At 34.4% G+C, this 17,321-nt stretch overlaps 1 protein-coding gene across 4 annotated transcripts in view; it reads left to right on the top strand.

Moving 5' to 3' along the window:
* Positions 1–17,321, top strand: part of LOC108276944 (adhesion G protein-coupled receptor F5) — a 67,833-nt gene that overhangs the window by 41,015 nt on the left and 9,497 nt on the right. For 3 of the 4 annotated variants that reach the window (XM_053686656.1, XM_053686659.1, XM_053686657.1), the window contains 14 exons: positions 10,234–10,368; positions 10,809–10,982; positions 11,259–11,291; positions 11,476–11,610; positions 11,951–12,124; positions 12,396–12,428; positions 12,542–12,676; positions 13,136–13,309; positions 13,583–13,615; positions 13,729–13,863; positions 14,318–14,491; positions 14,937–14,966; positions 16,786–16,905; positions 17,137–17,246. In XM_053686656.1, the coding sequence (XP_053542631.1) occupies positions 10,234–10,368; positions 10,809–10,982; positions 11,259–11,291; positions 11,476–11,610; positions 11,951–12,124; positions 12,396–12,428; positions 12,542–12,676; positions 13,136–13,309; positions 13,583–13,615; positions 13,729–13,863; positions 14,318–14,491; positions 14,937–14,966; positions 16,786–16,905; positions 17,137–17,246 (1,595 nt within the window). The remainder of the gene's footprint in view (positions 1–10,233; positions 10,369–10,808; positions 10,983–11,258; positions 11,292–11,475; positions 11,611–11,950; positions 12,125–12,395; positions 12,429–12,541; positions 12,677–13,135; positions 13,310–13,582; positions 13,616–13,728; positions 13,864–14,317; positions 14,492–14,936; positions 14,967–16,785; positions 16,906–17,136; positions 17,247–17,321) is intronic. The other variant, XM_053686658.1, reaches the window with a different exon arrangement.

Genomic DNA, 17,321 nt, shown 5'->3' on the forward strand with positions numbered 1-17,321 from the left:
TGTTGGTCAGTACCAGAGTGAGTGAAGAGTGGTCACAACTCTTGGGTAGGATTCAGAGAAGAAAGGTAGTAGGTAGTAGATATGGAAAGTGTCATAAGTAAATAAACTAAATAATGGGAATTTATAGGGAGTTAACTAGGAATAAAGTGGAGCTTCAGATGTGGTTTGTGTCCCAAACTTCTTTTATTTTTTATTCATTTATTTATTCACATCATAAAAGAAAAAAAAAACTGTGTTGGTAGGTACTGATATTAAAAATATTCTAAATGCCTAAACATGTATATTACCGTTTATTCTGACCACATGAGGGAAAAAAAATGTTCTCAGATTGACGGACAGTTTAATTTGATTGGACCTTTTATTTGATGAATGGCCTTTTCCAAAAAGGACACAAAACAAAACAAACTAACAAACAAACAATCAAACAAATATAATAATGGTGATGATGAAACATTAGATAAGTCTGATTGGACAGTATTTATGATAATTTCACTTGCTGAAATGTAATTTTCCTGCTGTGGTAATATAGGATTCTACTGGAGAAACTTTTAATTGGCTGTGAAAATGTTTGTTTAAACAAAGGCAGAGCCATGGAGTAGTTCAGAAGGAATGCAGTACAATATAACGCAATAGGATCACTTGTGACATGGAATTTTACACAGAGACACCACAGAGACACCAGATGAAGTCCAAAATCTACCTGGCTAATAGCATCATGGCTAATAAAGGTAAGTTACATATTTTTAGAAATGCAGCTTTACTAATAATTTAAAATGACATTTTGCTACAAAGGAACCATTTACATTTAAATGTGTCTGTTTGTGTAGAAGGAAACATGTCAGACTTGTTTGGATTATAATTACTTACTGGAATCAAAAGGGTTGAGCTGTAACCTTTCGTTTGATGTAAAAAAATTTTCTTCTAATTGAATTAGATGAAATAATCTTGAAATATCAAGTCTATAGTTAATCTGATCAGGTGTATCACAATAAACATAATTTTAGTGTGAACTATTCTTTAAGAGAAGTCTATCTTTGTTTCCTTAATTTACTGCCAAATTAAAGCTCTTTCCATCCATTCTCTTACAGAAACCCACTATCAAGAATTAGGACAGTTAAATCTGTAATGGAGTAATGCTATTCATTTACCAACAGAAACAGTAGAAATAGTCATAATGACAATACAAGGAAATAAAAATAGAAATAAAAAATAAAAAGAGGTCAAAAGAAAACAGTGACTCTCCAATACCATCATACAAAAGCCTTGAGGAAATTTGTGCAAGAACAGTGAATACACTATATGACAAAATGTTTGTGGACACATGACCATCACATTCAGTTGTGTTTTTTGAACATCCAATTCCAGATTTAGTCTCACTTTTGCTGTTATAATAACCACCACTCTTCTGGGAAGGTTTTCCACTAGATTTGAGAGTGTGTGGCTGTGGGGATATGTGATCATTCAGCTAAGAGCATTAGTGAGATCAGGCTCTGATGTCAGGTGAGGATGCCTGGGGTGCACTCGGTGTTTCAGTGCATCCCAAAAGGTGTTCAGTGGGGTTGAGGTTGAATTCTTCCACTCCAACCTTGGCAAACCATGTCTTCAAGGAGCTCGCTTTGTGCACAGGCGCATTGTCATGCTGGAATATGGTCCCTTAGTTCCAGTGAGGGGAAATCTTAATGCACATCAAACAAAGACATTGTATACAATTGTGTGCTTCCAACTTTATGGCAACAGTTTGGGGAAGGACCACATATGGGTGTGATGGTCAGGTGCACCAAATTCTGGCCATATAGCGTATTTTTGGAAGAACTGTGAATGTTTTTGGAAGAACAGTGTTCATCGCTCCAGTACAGTTCAAGAGACTTGTAGAATCTCTACCAAACCGAACCTGGTGGCTCAACACCTTACTACAACACTGTATGGTGTTTTGTCTTTTAATTTATCACCAGACTGCATTTTGATGATGGTGGTGGAGAGTACTATGGTGTTTTTAAATTCAGTTTTCAACTTGTTCTTCTCAACTTTTAGAGGGCGTGGTTGGGGCGGGGGTTTCTAGGAAGATCTGTGGAATGTCTGGCAAGCAGTGAAAAATGACAACAAATGTGTGTGTGTGTGTGTGTGTGTGTATGATAAAGTTTGTATTTAGTGTAGTAATTCTAGACCATAAAAGGATATAAAACATTAAAGTACGTGAAGCATGCCATCACCCAAGACCATACAGTTTGTTGAGAAGTCAGGCCCTAGGTCCAAGTTATACTTCGTGTGAAATCATCTGTGCTGGATCCCCGCTAAGGTCTCTGTTTTAAAGACATAAGGTTCAGTAACTGCTGAATCTAGATGGTATTTCCAAATACGTTATATCGTTCCACTTGACTAGTATGTGTTAGGACAGGTAGGCTGCAGAACAAGTTTAAAAACAATGATATCTATCCAAAGCTGACAATGAATACACGCAAATCAGAACATGGTGTACTTAGGGCTGTGGGACTCAAGTCAGGTCTTGACATGTATTGACTTGGACCTGCCTCTGATTATTGGAATTTGTACTTGTACTTGTCTCAGTTGTGGGCAATGGTCCTACTAAATGTGGTTCTGGCCTTATCCAAAAGTCTATAAAATAACGCTTGTGTTTTTTTTTTTTTTTTTTACATACACAAAGTTTGACAATAAATAATTCTTTATTTTTTGAAAACAGCCTAATTGTTAACATAATGCATGAATGAAGCAAACTAGTTGAAGTAAAGCTCTGGCCTCAAAAAGCATTTGATGGTTTTTGGTCTCACAAGTTTGTCTGGTTATAGAAATGATCCAAGCAGGCATCTGTAGGCAGAGATAAACTCCAGTTTATTTGATCTCATTTTCATTTAGACTTGATCTCTACCCCCTTGGTCTTGACTTCATCTTGGCTAGTCCTGATCTTGGACTTGACAAATGCAGTCTTGACTACAGCCCTAGGTATATTACTTCTACTAGGAAAGTCTGGTTTCCTCTCAACTCCCAAAAAACATTCCAGTAGATATACTGACTACCCTAAATTGTCCCTGGGTCTGATGGTGTCCTGCAATTAATTGGCTTCCCATCTGGAGTTTGTTTCTTCCTACAGAAGCCTGTTTGGATCATTTTTATAACCAGACAGAGTTGTGCTTCCTGTCACTCATTGTTTGTATAAATGCACCAGGGCGTGTCAATCTAAATGTTAACTCAGGTAATGTTGCTCTTCAAAGCCAGTTTGTTGGCTTTCCTGTTGGTGCGGTTTCCTGCATATCAGCAGTATTCCAGGAATTAATTTCTAGGGAGGATGAGGAAATATAGTAAAATAACCAGATGATCTATAAATTGAGAAGTGCATCATGCCCAAGAATTTTGGGTGGATGCCAGACAGTAGCAGAAGCAGCTTTGTTATTTTAATCATTTAAGGCATTTATGGCAGTATCTACCATCAACCAGTCTCACTATGTTGTAAATGTTGCCACAAAATATTTATGATAGTTCCACTGTAAAAGGATTAACCCTTTAAAGCCCCATGACCCATCAGCAGGTTCAGGTACATATCGTTCCCTTTTAGGTTCACTGTGGTTACTGAATAATCGATTGTTTGTAGTGTGTAATGACTGAACAATAACTGAATAATAAGCAGGGACTTAAGCAGAGGTCAAAAACAGAACGAATCCATTTGAATAAACATTTTATGTCCAAATGAAAGTCTAAAAATTTAAAGCCTTCTTTTGTTTGTTTTAATCTTGATGATTATTGCTTACAGCTCATGGAAATCAAAAATCCAGTGTCTCAAAATAGTGGAATAATATTCATACTTTTTTGATATGCACCTGTATATATAGCCTATATAGTAACAAGCAATAGCTAATCATCTGTCCCACATTTCAGTATGAACCTAATCGTAATAGGCTAATAGGTAAGTAATACCAAATGTATAAACTTTTTTTGTTTTTTATGAAAACAATATCGTTTGGATATTTGAATTTTTAAAATGTTGAAAATGCAGCTGCTTGCACCTGATGTCTGTGGTACTGTCGCATTTCCAGGCTGATGACTGTCTCCCTCAATTAGTTAAGTAGTGGTCTAAACATGTGTGCTATTTTTTAAAATTTTTATTTACATTTATAAGCATTAGCTTCGGGTGCTCGTTGTTTCTTCTCTTTTGTTTTTTCTGCGCCACCCTTTTTGACTTTTCTGTTCCTCTCCATTTTGTTGGAGAAGAAACAAAAATGTAATAGTAACAGCTCAGTGGGCCTTGGGTGCTCTCGACTGTAAAAACTCTGTTTTGTTTTGCTCTGACTCACTCGACTTACTCCAGCTCACTCCGCTCCCACTCTGAACCCAGAAGACGAGAACGTATTGCCCAATCATGGTCTGTAAAACAGATGTACAAATGCACTGTTCAAGTTTTCACTGGGTTCAGAACAACAGTTTTATGGTGTGTATGTATATATATATATATATATATATATATATATATATATATATATATATATATATATATATATATATATATATATATATATATATATATATATATATATATATATTGCATGGTGCAAGGTAAATACAGTGTAAGGTGTCTTTCTATTTAGATTCAGTGGATGATACATTTGTTCATTGTATTTTCATTGTCACGTTTTGGACGTAACAAAGGTTACGACGGATGCCAGTGCAGATAAGAGCTTTTAATAAAGAGATGCAGGCAGACAAATTCAAATCATGAGACAATAACATGGTCAAAACCAGGCAATGGGTCAGGCGATCTGCAAACAGACATAAACGAGGCAAGGTATGAATCGAGAACAAGAAATAAGAAACAAGATCAAACAACATGAATCAAAACGAGGAACAGGGTACAAATTCTTGGTATGGTGATAACACTCAATACTTCGCAAAGACTGAATGCCTGGAAAATCCTTTTAAACTGTGGAGTGATTGTTTGTGAGATTGGATGCAGGTGTGCGTGATTAGAATGAATGAGTGTTCTGGGAATTGCAGTCCATGGCAGCCATGTTTGTAGGCCACAGTACAGGATGGAAAATGTAGTCACTGGTTTGCTGTTATACGACACTCATGATCTAACTATATGGTCTCTAGTGTTAGAAGTTCATATCAGGGTCGGACTGGCCATCGCGAGAATCAGGGACATTTAACACATTTTTCATATTTTACAGACCTCTTGAATTGGTTGTACTGGTAGTCCATATGTTGGGTGTGGGAGGCCTAATAGTGTGTACTGCTCTGATATAGCCTGTGATTACTGTGCTGATATATTGGCATTTTGGTGCTTTGGTACCATATGCAGTTCATGTTGGCCTTTGTCCATGCGTCCTATTGAGACTCAGTGGAATCAAAGCTGATGTGTTTTGCTGGAAATACAGCTCAAGGCATACAACAGCCCATCCTATAACTTGCCATGACCAGTCTCTATGTTGGTTACTTCTTCATATTAGTGGCCATTATCACATTCATCATTGAGATCAGCATTGGGCTTTTACTAAACACGAATGCTGTAATCTGTTAAATGTACTGTATGTTTGGTTATATAATGCTGTATCTTTAGTGAGCTGTATGTTTGGTTATATAATGCTGTTGCCCTGACAAGCTTTTAACTCTAAATGAATCATTATCTTTTTCTCAGAAGTGGTGGGTAGAGCTATACACAGTGAGTTGTTAGTCATTACTGGGAGTGGTAACCATAAAAAACAGTTTCTTAATGATATTGTTCCAATGGTTGAACAATGGACAATTTCAAGACCAGGATTAGCCAAAATCCTATAAAAAGATGTAATAGAAAACTAGCTACATGAGCACCAAGAACTTTAGGCTACTGTTCACCATAATTCTCAGAAACAGTTGAGTTTCTTCAGCAGCAGAATTATGTGCAAAGTCAGCAAAAGATACATTTGGGACTCTGAATAAAGTCACGTATAAAGATTCAGCATGTTCTCGAATAAACCTAACACTGACTTAGAATAATATTTAATAAATTTATGTGAAAATTACTCTGCAAGGCTACATTTTTCATTTCTTATCTTTGTTTTACAGGGAAGAGGCCAGAATGTTTCCTGAGATTTTTTGCCATCCTGCTCATTTATATGCAAGTGGTGAACTCACAAGGACTCCCTGAAATTTCAGACATGATTGTAGAGGTAACATTTTTAAAACTGAAATATGAGTTAAAAAGAAAATCAGGCACTATCAAAGATTTCTACATGTAAATGAATTTTCCTAAAGACAATAGTGTCTAAATTACCAGTAGATTTGAAGAGTGACTTGATTAATAGTTCTGTACATACAAATACATATTTGTGGGTGGCTGTGGCTCAGGTGGTAGAGCGGGTTGTCCACTAATCGTAGGGTTGGACGTTTGATTCCTGCCACACATGATTCTACATGTCGAAGTGTCCTTGAGCAAGACACTGAACTTCAAGTTTCTCCCGATGGCAAGCTAGCACCTTGCATGACTGCTTCACTACCATGGGTGTGTGAGTGTGTGTATGAATGGGTGAATGAGTTTAAGTGAAACAATGTAAAGTGCTTTGTAGAACCGCTAAGGTTAAAAAGCGCTATATAAGTGCTGACCATTTACATATTTACAATCTGGAAGTACTCCGGATTCCATGTACAAAAAGTACTAAAAATAATTTTATATATGATAATGTGGGGGTGGGGGGTACAGTGGCTTAGTGATCAGCACATTTGCCTCACACACTTTCAGGGTTGAGTCGATTCCTGCCACCGCCCTGTGTGTGCATGGAGTGCATGTTCTCTCTGCTTCAGGGGTTTCCTCCGGGTATTCCGGTTTCCTCCCCAGTCCAAAGACATGCGGTGTAGGTAGATTGGCATTTCTAAAGTGTCCACAGTGTGTGAGTTTGCGTGTGAGATTGTGCCCCGAGTCCCCTGGGATTGGCTCCAGGCTCCATGCAACCCTGTGTAGGATAAGTGGTACAGAAAATGGATGGATGGATGAATATGGTCAATCCAAATACTATCCACAGGGAAATAAGAATACATAAATGTTCAAGCTTAATAATTAAACAGTCAAGTAAGTTGCTCTGGATAAGGGCATCTGCCAAATGGCATAAATTTAAATGTAAACAAAGAATGTTGAAACATATGATATGTTTTGCATAGTCAGTTTTTATATTACTAGAAGAAAAGGCTTTGTAATAAACATATATAAACCGATGACAATGTTTACATTTCTTTCAAATTCCTAAGACTTCTTTAACTGAATTCTTTGTAATATTAAATTTCAGTAATAAGTAATGGTAAATTTCAGATTTTTACAGCAATAAAGACTGCAAATCGTATATGTGATAAACATAAACATTATTATTATTATGGTAACAATTATTATGCAACTTTGCCTAATTAATTTTTCCCCTCAAATTTCAGTTGAGCTACACAGATGGAGAAATTAATCACTTAAGGGAAAAACGAGATGGTAAATAAAAATTCATCAAAATTATGTCTAAAAATCCTGCTATATGATTTTAAAGCAATTCTATATATTATATTTATATCTATGTCTGTTTTTTTCTTTTCATACCCGTCACCTAAATGACCAAAATCACATTTTTATTTCCAGTGAACACGGATATTCTAGAATACATTATAATCATAGAGGTGAATGTGTCACAAGCGATTTTGTTTGAGCAAATCAAATCATCATTGGAGTCCATCAGTAGTTTCCAAATAGACAACACCACAGAAATCGAAAGCGTGAACATTACAACAGGTAAGCTCTGTTCGAAAACACCAACAACAACGTATTATTATTATTTTTAAATGTAGGTTCTTGATTATAAATGTATCTAAATCTAAGCTACTGTATTTGCTTGACACTATGGGAATTGCATCAGATGTGATGGAAGGATCATAAGCCCTAGCTGGGTTTACATTGTATGATATTATGCTGTATAAAATCGCACATCTGGTTGCACTGATATCATGCAGAACGTTACTTTGAGATACAGTATGTGTTTTGTTAGCACAGTTTAAAACAGGTCCTAAGCCAAAATGGAATATAATGACCTGGTCATATAGCATGTTTTCAGTGACAGGTTGGAAGAACCTGTAAACGTTTAATGACACACTGTAAAGTCTCCAAAGATACTCTAACAGCTAAAGGGTGAGATGTTCAGCAATTAAATAACCTGTCAGACCACAAATGATATAATATGTGGTAAAATGCATCTTGTGTGAGAGTTTCATTTCACACAGGAATTAGAAAGTTAAATTAATGCTGCATACTTCAATGGCAGAGATACAAATTGGTCAGTGCAACCCTAGTGCTTTCTCTCGCTTGAAATTAATAAGACAAAAAAAGTAGTTCAACATGTTACCCAGAAACTGCATAGTGCAAAATCTCTGTCTTGAAGACGTTCAAAGAACCGACACTCGAGACTTCTTATATGTTTTCTTACAGAAAGTTTGACCAAATAAATGATTACTGTATATGTTTCTCGCTTTACACCCGGTGGTCCAGGGATAGACCGTGGATATTAAATTATCTGTTTATTATTAACATTCAATTATGTGGAATGCCTGCTATACAGTCCCTGTGAAAGAGCTGTTACTGTAGTAACCACAATATATCTGAATAAGTGGATTAATAATTTATGTTCCAGTCAGAACTATTGTCAGAGCTGCAGTGCAGAACTCAAAAAAGTAACTGTAAAAAAAAGTACTGTAAAAGTATCAGTCAAAGACAAAAAGGCATGGATTTCCAAATAAAGGGTAAGCCTTCAGAGTAATCTAAAGCCAAGGCAAGGGTCAAAGCACAGTAAATACGGGCTCGATACTAACATGGGTGCTAAGGCTGGCAAGACTTCATAATGAGGCCATGCATGCATGCATAATTACATATTCAAGTTTAGTCCTAATCTTTTCTTTAAAATTCTCTTTTCCTCAGTGTGTCACCCAAATGGTTCTGAATATCAGTGCATTTGTGAGGATCAGTATTTTTGGTCATTTAATAACTGCATTGTGCATAATGCCTGCAATGACCTATATGAAGGAGTATGTACCTGTATCGATGTCTTTCCCAGTGATGGACAGATGTGTGTGACAACAAGTGGTAAGAGAAAAATTGTATATAAGTATATAAACCATAAAATAAAGACCTAAAATAGCATTTGTTGTATTCACATGCCTATTGTCTTTTTGTAGAACTACCATTCTTTGATATTCTGGTTGAAATTGAGCTGAATACCACAAGCACAACAATGCTCGATGAACTGAGAAACCGTTTTGCAGAAATCAGTTTCCCAATTACATTTGGTCATGCAGCAGAAATTACAGATGTGGCCATTACAACAGGTAGGTGTTAGGCTGTGTATCTAATCTTGAAATTGTGACAAAAGACATTGGAGAATATCCAGTGCACGCTTTTAAATGCCAAATGAACCATGATGAAGTAGGATTCAAATAATGTAGCCTGATATTATAGAGTGACGAGGGAATTTTTGTGACCTATAAAGAGTGAAATGGCTTTGATGCTAACGATTTTAAAGTCTGTTTTGCGGACACATCTATAACACGTCATCAGTGTTTTGTAATGAAAATGGATATTGAAATCACAAAATCTTAGAAACAGATAAAAAAATTAATAAATCTTCTTACATTCCACAGTGTGCAGTTTGAATGGTACTGAATATCAGTGCACGTGTGAAGATCAGTACTTATGGCCGTGTGAAAAGTGCACAGTATATGGGTCTTGTGGTAACGTCACCAATTCCTCTTGTGGCTGCATCAATGCTATTCCAAATGATGGACACTTCTGCCAACCAATCAATGAGCTGATGAGTATGTATTATATATAACACAAAAAACAAGAATGTCTGACTGATGTTCATTTATTACTTTATTACTATACAATGATAGCTATTAACTGTCAAATGCATGATACTTCTAGAAGTTTTGTTTTATAGAACTGGATAATTTGATGCTCTAGATATTTAAGTCTACTCATATCTCAACAGACAACAGTTTGAAGCTAAAGTTCTCATTATGAAGTAAAGAGTTGGTGAACATATTTATTAGTACGTTTTAATTATGGTAATGCTTTACTTTATAGATAACTCTACATGTCCAACTGAACCACCCCCAGGTAAAACTACCCCAATAACTAACCGAAGATGTGAAGATTCTCACCAGTGTTACTTTACTTCCGTATAATGATGTAGTAAATTTATATGGAATTTCTCTTCACTTTTTTCTCAGCTGAATATCTGATTGAGATTGAAATTAGTGCAGTGGATGTAACAGTCCTGGATCAACTGAGGAACATTTTGAAGACACTCAGTTTACCTTCAATAAATAATAACATCAATATCACTGAAATTAACATCACTACAGGTAACTGACCTTTCAGTTTCTGCTCATTTTCATAGACAAATCAGTCAGAGATCATAATAGACCTGTGTTGTAATATGAGTCTTAATTATATGAGTCAACATCAAAATAAAGTCATATAGAGAAATTTGGAGATTGTTTTCAAAGATTGTAACATATATATAGCCATTATCTTATTCACTTAAAATGTTACCACCATGAGATAAGCTCATGACACATAATTAGATTAGTTTTTTTCTCCTTAATTGCTCTTCATGCCAAAAATAGGAATATATATATATATATATATATATATATATATATATATATATATATATATATATATATATATATATATATATATATATTTCTAAAGAGCTCTCTTTTTTTTATTTTTTATTTTTTAACAAATCACAGCATAATATTAACAAATCCTCACCTCATCATGATTTTCTGTTCCACAGTGTGCAGTTTGAATGGTACTGAATATCAGTGCAGGTGTGAGGATCAGTATTTCTGGCCATGTGAAAAGTGCAAACTATATGGGTCTTGTGGTTACGTCACCAATTCGTCTTGTGGCTGCATCAACGCTCTTCCATATGATGGACACTTCTGCCAACCAATCAGTGAGCTGACGAGTATGTATGATATGTAACACAAAAAAATAAGCAAGCCTGATTGAAGATCATTTATTACTTTATTAGTATACAATGATAGCTATTATCTGGCAAATTCATGGTACTCATAGAAGTTTTGTTTGATAGATATTCAGATGCTTTAGATATTTAACTCTACTCCATATCTCACCAAACAACATGTTTGAAGCTAAAGTTCTTATGATAATTCTTTCTACGTAAAGAGTTGTTGGAACTATTTATTAGTACTTTTATTGACGGCACTGCTTTATTTCATAGATAACTCTACATGTCCAATGGAAACACGCACAGGTAAAACTACCCCAATAACTACCATAAGACGTGCAACTTCTGACCAGTGTTACTTATTATTATTATTATTAATATTATTATTATTATTGTTGTTGTTCTTGTTGTTGTTATTGTTGTTGTTAATTTTTTCCCCATTTGATTATGTAATACATTTATGTGTAATTTCTTTTCACTTTTCTCTCAGCTGAATACCTAATTGAGATTGAAATTAGCGCAGTGGATGTAACAGTCTTGAATCAACTGAGGAACATTTTGAAGACACTCAGTTTACATACAATAAATAGTAACATCAATATCACTGAAATTAACATCACTACAGGTAACTGACCTTTCAGTTTCTGCTGAGTCTCGCAGTCACAATGTGTCAGAGATTATACGATCCAACCTCCAATAAAGTCATACACAGCATTTCAGAGATTGCTTTCATATGAAATTTAATGACATTAACCACAAATATTTACTTGAAATTTTTATAAAAAGAGGGGTTGATCCTCTGATAACCATTTCTTTCAAGTTAATGTCTGTTTACACAATATCTCAGAAGGCATCAAATAAATTGTATTTAAATATAATTTAAACCTATATAAAAAAAAAACATTCTTAAAATCACAGCATTGTTCTAAGAAATCCTCACCTCATCATGATTTTCTGTTCCACAGTGTGCAGTTTGAATGGTACTGAATATCAGTGCAGGTGTGAGGATCAGTATTTCTGGCCATGTGAAAAGTGCACAGTATATGGGACTTGTGGTAATGTCACCAATTCCTCTTGTGGCTGCATCAATGCTATTCCAAATGATGGACACTTCTGCCAACCAATCAATGAGCTGATGAGTATGTATTATATATAACACAAAAAACAAGAATGTCTGACTGATGTTCATTTATTACTTTATTACTATACAATGATAGCTATTAACTGTCAAATGCATGGTACTTCTAGAAGTTTTGTTTTATAGAACTGGATAATTTGATGCTCTAGATATTTAAGTCTACTCATATCTCAACAGACAACAGTTTGAAGCTAAAGTTCTCATTATGAAGTAAAGAGTTGGTGAACATATTTATTAGTACTTTTTAATTATGGTAATGCTTTACTTTATAGATAACTCTACATGTCCAACTGAACCACCCCCAGGTAAAACTACCCCAATAACTAACCGAAGATGTGAAGATTCTCACCAGTGTTACTTTACTTCCGTATAATGATGTAGTAAATTTATATGGAATTTCTCTTCACTTTTTTCTCAGCTGAATATCTGATTGAGATTGAAATTAGCGCAGTGGATGTAACAGTCCTGGATCAACTGAGGAACATTTTGAAGACACTCAGTTTACCTTCAATAAATAATAACATCAATATCACTGAAATTAACATCACTACAGGTAACTGACCTTTCAGTTTCTGCTCATTTTCATAGACAAATCTGTCAGAGATCATAATAGACCTGTGTTGTAATATGAGTCATAATTATATGAGTCAACATCAAAATAAAGTCATATAGAGAAACTTGGAGATTGTTTTCAAAGATTGTAACATATATATAGTCATTATCTTATTCACTTAAAATGTTACTACCATGAGATAAGCTCATGACACATAATTAGATGAGCTTTTTTCTCCTTAATTGCTCTTCATGCCAAAAATAGGAAAACATTATATAAAACACACACACACACACACACACACACACACACACACACACACACACACACACACACACACACACACACACACACATATATATATATATATATTTCTAAAGAGCTCTTTTTTTTTTCTTTAACAAATCACAGCATAATATTAACAAAGCCAAACCTCATGATTTTTTTTCTATTCCACAGTGTGCAGTTTGAATGGTACTGAATATCAGTGCAGGTGTGAGGATCAGTATTTCTGGCCATGTGAAAAGTGCAAACTATATGGGTCTTGTGGTTACGTCACCAATTCCTCTTGTGGCTGCATCAACGCTCTTCCAAATGATGGACACTTCTGCCAACCAATCAATGAGCTGATGAGTATGTATTATATATATAACACAAAGAACAAGAATGTCTGACTGATGTTCATTTATTACATTATTACTATACAATGATAGCTATTAACTGTCAAATGCATGATACTTCTAGAAGTTTTGTTTTATAGAACTGGATAGTTTGATGCGCTAGATATTTAAGTCTACTCATATCTCAACAGACAACAGTTTGAAGCTAAAGTTCTCATTATGAAGTAAAGAGTTGGTGAACATATTTATTAGTACTTTTTAATTATGGTAATGCTTTACTTTATAGATAACTCTACATGTCCAACTGAACCACCCCCAGGTAAAACTACCCCAATAACTAACCGAAGATGTGAAGATTCTCACCAGTGTTACTTTACTTCCGTATAATGATGTAGTAAATTTATATGGAATTTCTCTTCACTTTTTTCTCAGCTGAATATCTGATTGAGATTGAAATTAGTGCAGTGGATGTAACAGTCCTGGATCAACTGAGGAACATTTTGAAGACACTCAGTTTACCTTCAATAAATAATAACATCAATATCACTGAAATTAACATCACTACAGGTAACTGACCTTTCAGTTTCTGCTCATTTTCATAGACAAATCAGTCAGAGATCATAATAGACCTGTGTTGTAATATGAGTCTTAATTATATGAGTCAACATCAAAATAAAGTAATATAGGGAAATTTGGAGATTGTTTTCAAAGATTGTAACATATATATAGTCATTATCTTATTCACTTAAAATGTTAATACCATGAGATAAGCTCATGACACATAATTAGATGAGCTTTTTTCTCCTTAATTGCTCTTCATGCCAAAAATAGGAAAACATTATATAAAACATTATATATATATATATATATATATATATATATATATATATATATATATATATATATATATATATATATATATATATATATATATATATTTATAAAGAGCTCTTTTTTTTTTATCAAATCACAGCATAATATTAACAAAGCCAAACCTCATGATTTTTTTACTATTCCACAGTGTGCAGTTTGAATGGTACTGAATATCAGTGCAGGTGTGAGGATCAGTATTTCTGGCCATGTGAAAAGTGCAAACTATATGGGTCTTGTGGTTACATCACCAATTCCTCTTGTGGCTGCATCAACACTCTTCCATATGATGGACGCTTCTGCCAACCAATCAGTGAGCTGACTAGTGCGTATGATATGTATCATGAAAAATACTTTCTCTCAATACTTTCTTTCGTATACCCTGAACAGTTTTTCCTGCCAAATGCATGGTATTTTTTAGACATTTAATTTGATTGTAGTGAATATTTAGATGCTTTAGAGTGGGTGAAATAAATTGTCTTTATTAGTATTTTTAATGAAAGTACTAAATAATACAAACGGTACTAAAGCATTAAACTAAGAGTCTTAGTTTGATAGCAAGATGGCGATACAAAATTTGTCCAATTGAAGAAAAAAGGCCCAACAGTGAGGAATGAGAGCAACATTAGTTATGCTTTAGAGGTTTAATTCTATACAGCACTCAAGATCTTTAAAGCAAAATTTCTCATGACAATTCTCTAAGTTAGAGTGGGTTAAATAAACTTTATTTAATAGTATTTTTTAATTGTACTGTTGTTTTTACTTTATAGATAACTTTATATGTCAAGCTGTAACCACAGGTAAAACCCCACCTGCTTTCCCTCTCAAACATTTGAATATATTGTATGACTGACACTGTGATTGAAACAGTAGGTATAACAATTCTTAATTAAGTCTTTTGGATATGACAGTAATTTCATTAGTCATACACTTTACATAGAATTTCCATAAAAAAAATACAAGCAGTGTTTTGTGAAGGTGTTTGACACATTATATTGGCATTATTTTATAGCGCTTAATCAGCAGTTAAAGAGACCTCTTTTGCATGTTGTGTTTATGAGGCACAGTATATTTATCATTGCAATTTCATTGAACCATTATTAATATAAAATCATATTTAGGTGTCTAGGTGTCACAATTAGGCCTCTCACTTAAAAACAGTATTTTCTTTCTGCATGCTTGTACACATGCACACACACACACACACACACACACACACACACACACACACACACACACACACACACACACACACACTTTTGTCCTCAAAAGTGTTTGACCCCCTTAATTTGTTGGAATAACACATAATAAATACACATTCTTCCTGTCAGCATTTTTTTATTGTAAGGTCAACTTCTCTTAGAGTGAATTTTCAAAGTCAAAATAAAAGTATTTCAAAGAAAATTAAAAAGGACAAAATACTGCTTGCATAAGTATTCCATCCCCCAAGTTTCCGGAAGTTGCAGATGAAAGATACTGTCTTAATGAACACACAATCAACTTATAATTGGGCTTCATCTGTGAAATATTAAAATAGCTCCCATTTCCTGAACAAAAACCACCTCAGTTAAACTGAAGAGACTGTCAGTCTGAGGGAAAGAAGTGAAAACGAAGACTAAGCAGCATTCTATGGAAGTTAAAAATAAGATAATAGAATTTCATAACTTAGGAATAGAGTCATATCTAAGACATTGGACATCCAAGTAAGCACTGTTGGATCAATAGTGAGGCAGTGGAAGTTGCATCACACCATCCACGCACTGCATGAGAGTGATCCAGTGAAGTGTTTTTTTGTGTGATTAGACAAAGATCAAACCATACCACAAATGCAGTGAATTATGCTGGTGGCAGCATCATGCTCTGGGGATACTTTTCATTCTCAGAACCTGGGATTCTTGTCAAAATTGAAGGGAGAATGGATAGAGTAAAACCAGGGGGTCATTACAAGAGAACCTGCTTCAGTCTGCTAAAAATCAAACAAAACAAACTAAAAAAAAAAACAAAGCTTAATCTTGGGAGTAACTTCACCTTTCAGCAGGACAATAGTCCCAAACACAAGGCCACAGCATTGCAAGAATGGTTAAAACAAAAAAGTGAATGTTATACAATGGCCAAGTCAAAGTCCAGATCTGAATCCCATTGACAATCTGTGGCATTATTGAAGACAAGTGGAAGACAAGTGGAAATCTGAAAATTGTAGTCAACAAACAACATCCAACCAACCTGTAGAACCTGGAGCAAATCTGCCAGGAAGAATGGGTGAAACAGTGTGCAAAGCTGGTAGGAACTTACCCACAACAGACTTAAAGACTTATTGCACTGAAAGGTGGTTCCACCAAGTCCTAGTCTGAACGGGCTAAATACTTATGCAAGCAGCATGTTTCAGATTTTTTTTTTTTTTATTAGAAATTTTTTAAATATCTGCTGACAAATAGTGAATTTTGACTTTGAAAATGTACCTTAAGACAATATTGGTTTACTGATTAATACTGGTAATGGTAGTACTGGTAATACTGCATGTACTGGATGTGGTAATACTGGACTATAAGACCATTTGATTTTTTAATTAACTTAACATGCTTGTTTTTGAGTTTTCAAATCATGTTTTTTTCCCCGTAGTTAACACAACAAATACAACCACCACATCCACAGTAACCACTGGAACTACTGCAAAACCATCTATACAAACCCCAACCAACAAAACTACTGCAACACCATCTATACAAACCACAATTGCAGGTATGATTTTAATCCTTGTTCTTTTCCTTTATATAGCTAATATAATTTAAATGTATGTGTTTTTTTCCCACTGACAAATATACTGCACAAAATGTTTATATCACTTTGTTTATGTATGTATTTTGACTGAGATTATTTTACTTTCATTTTATTTATCCTCCAAGGCTTGAGGGTTAGATAATATTGTTTTCTTTTGTGTTTTACTTTTTCAATTGTTATTTTTTTTCACAGGCACCCATGTATTAAGCTTCTCACTGACAATAAATGAAGAATTTGATTTTGCACTCACTGACCAGAGCAGTGAAAAACACAACACATATAAACAAAAAATTTCGAGTTCAGTAAGTGTTATTATTATTATTATTATTATTATTATTATTATTATTATTATTATTATTATTATTATTATTATTAAT

The sequence above is a fragment of the Ictalurus punctatus genome, chromosome 16 (assembly GCF_001660625.3).
Source record: "Ictalurus punctatus breed USDA103 chromosome 16, Coco_2.0, whole genome shotgun sequence".
NCBI classification, from domain to species: Eukaryota; Metazoa; Chordata; class Actinopteri; order Siluriformes; family Ictaluridae; genus Ictalurus; species Ictalurus punctatus.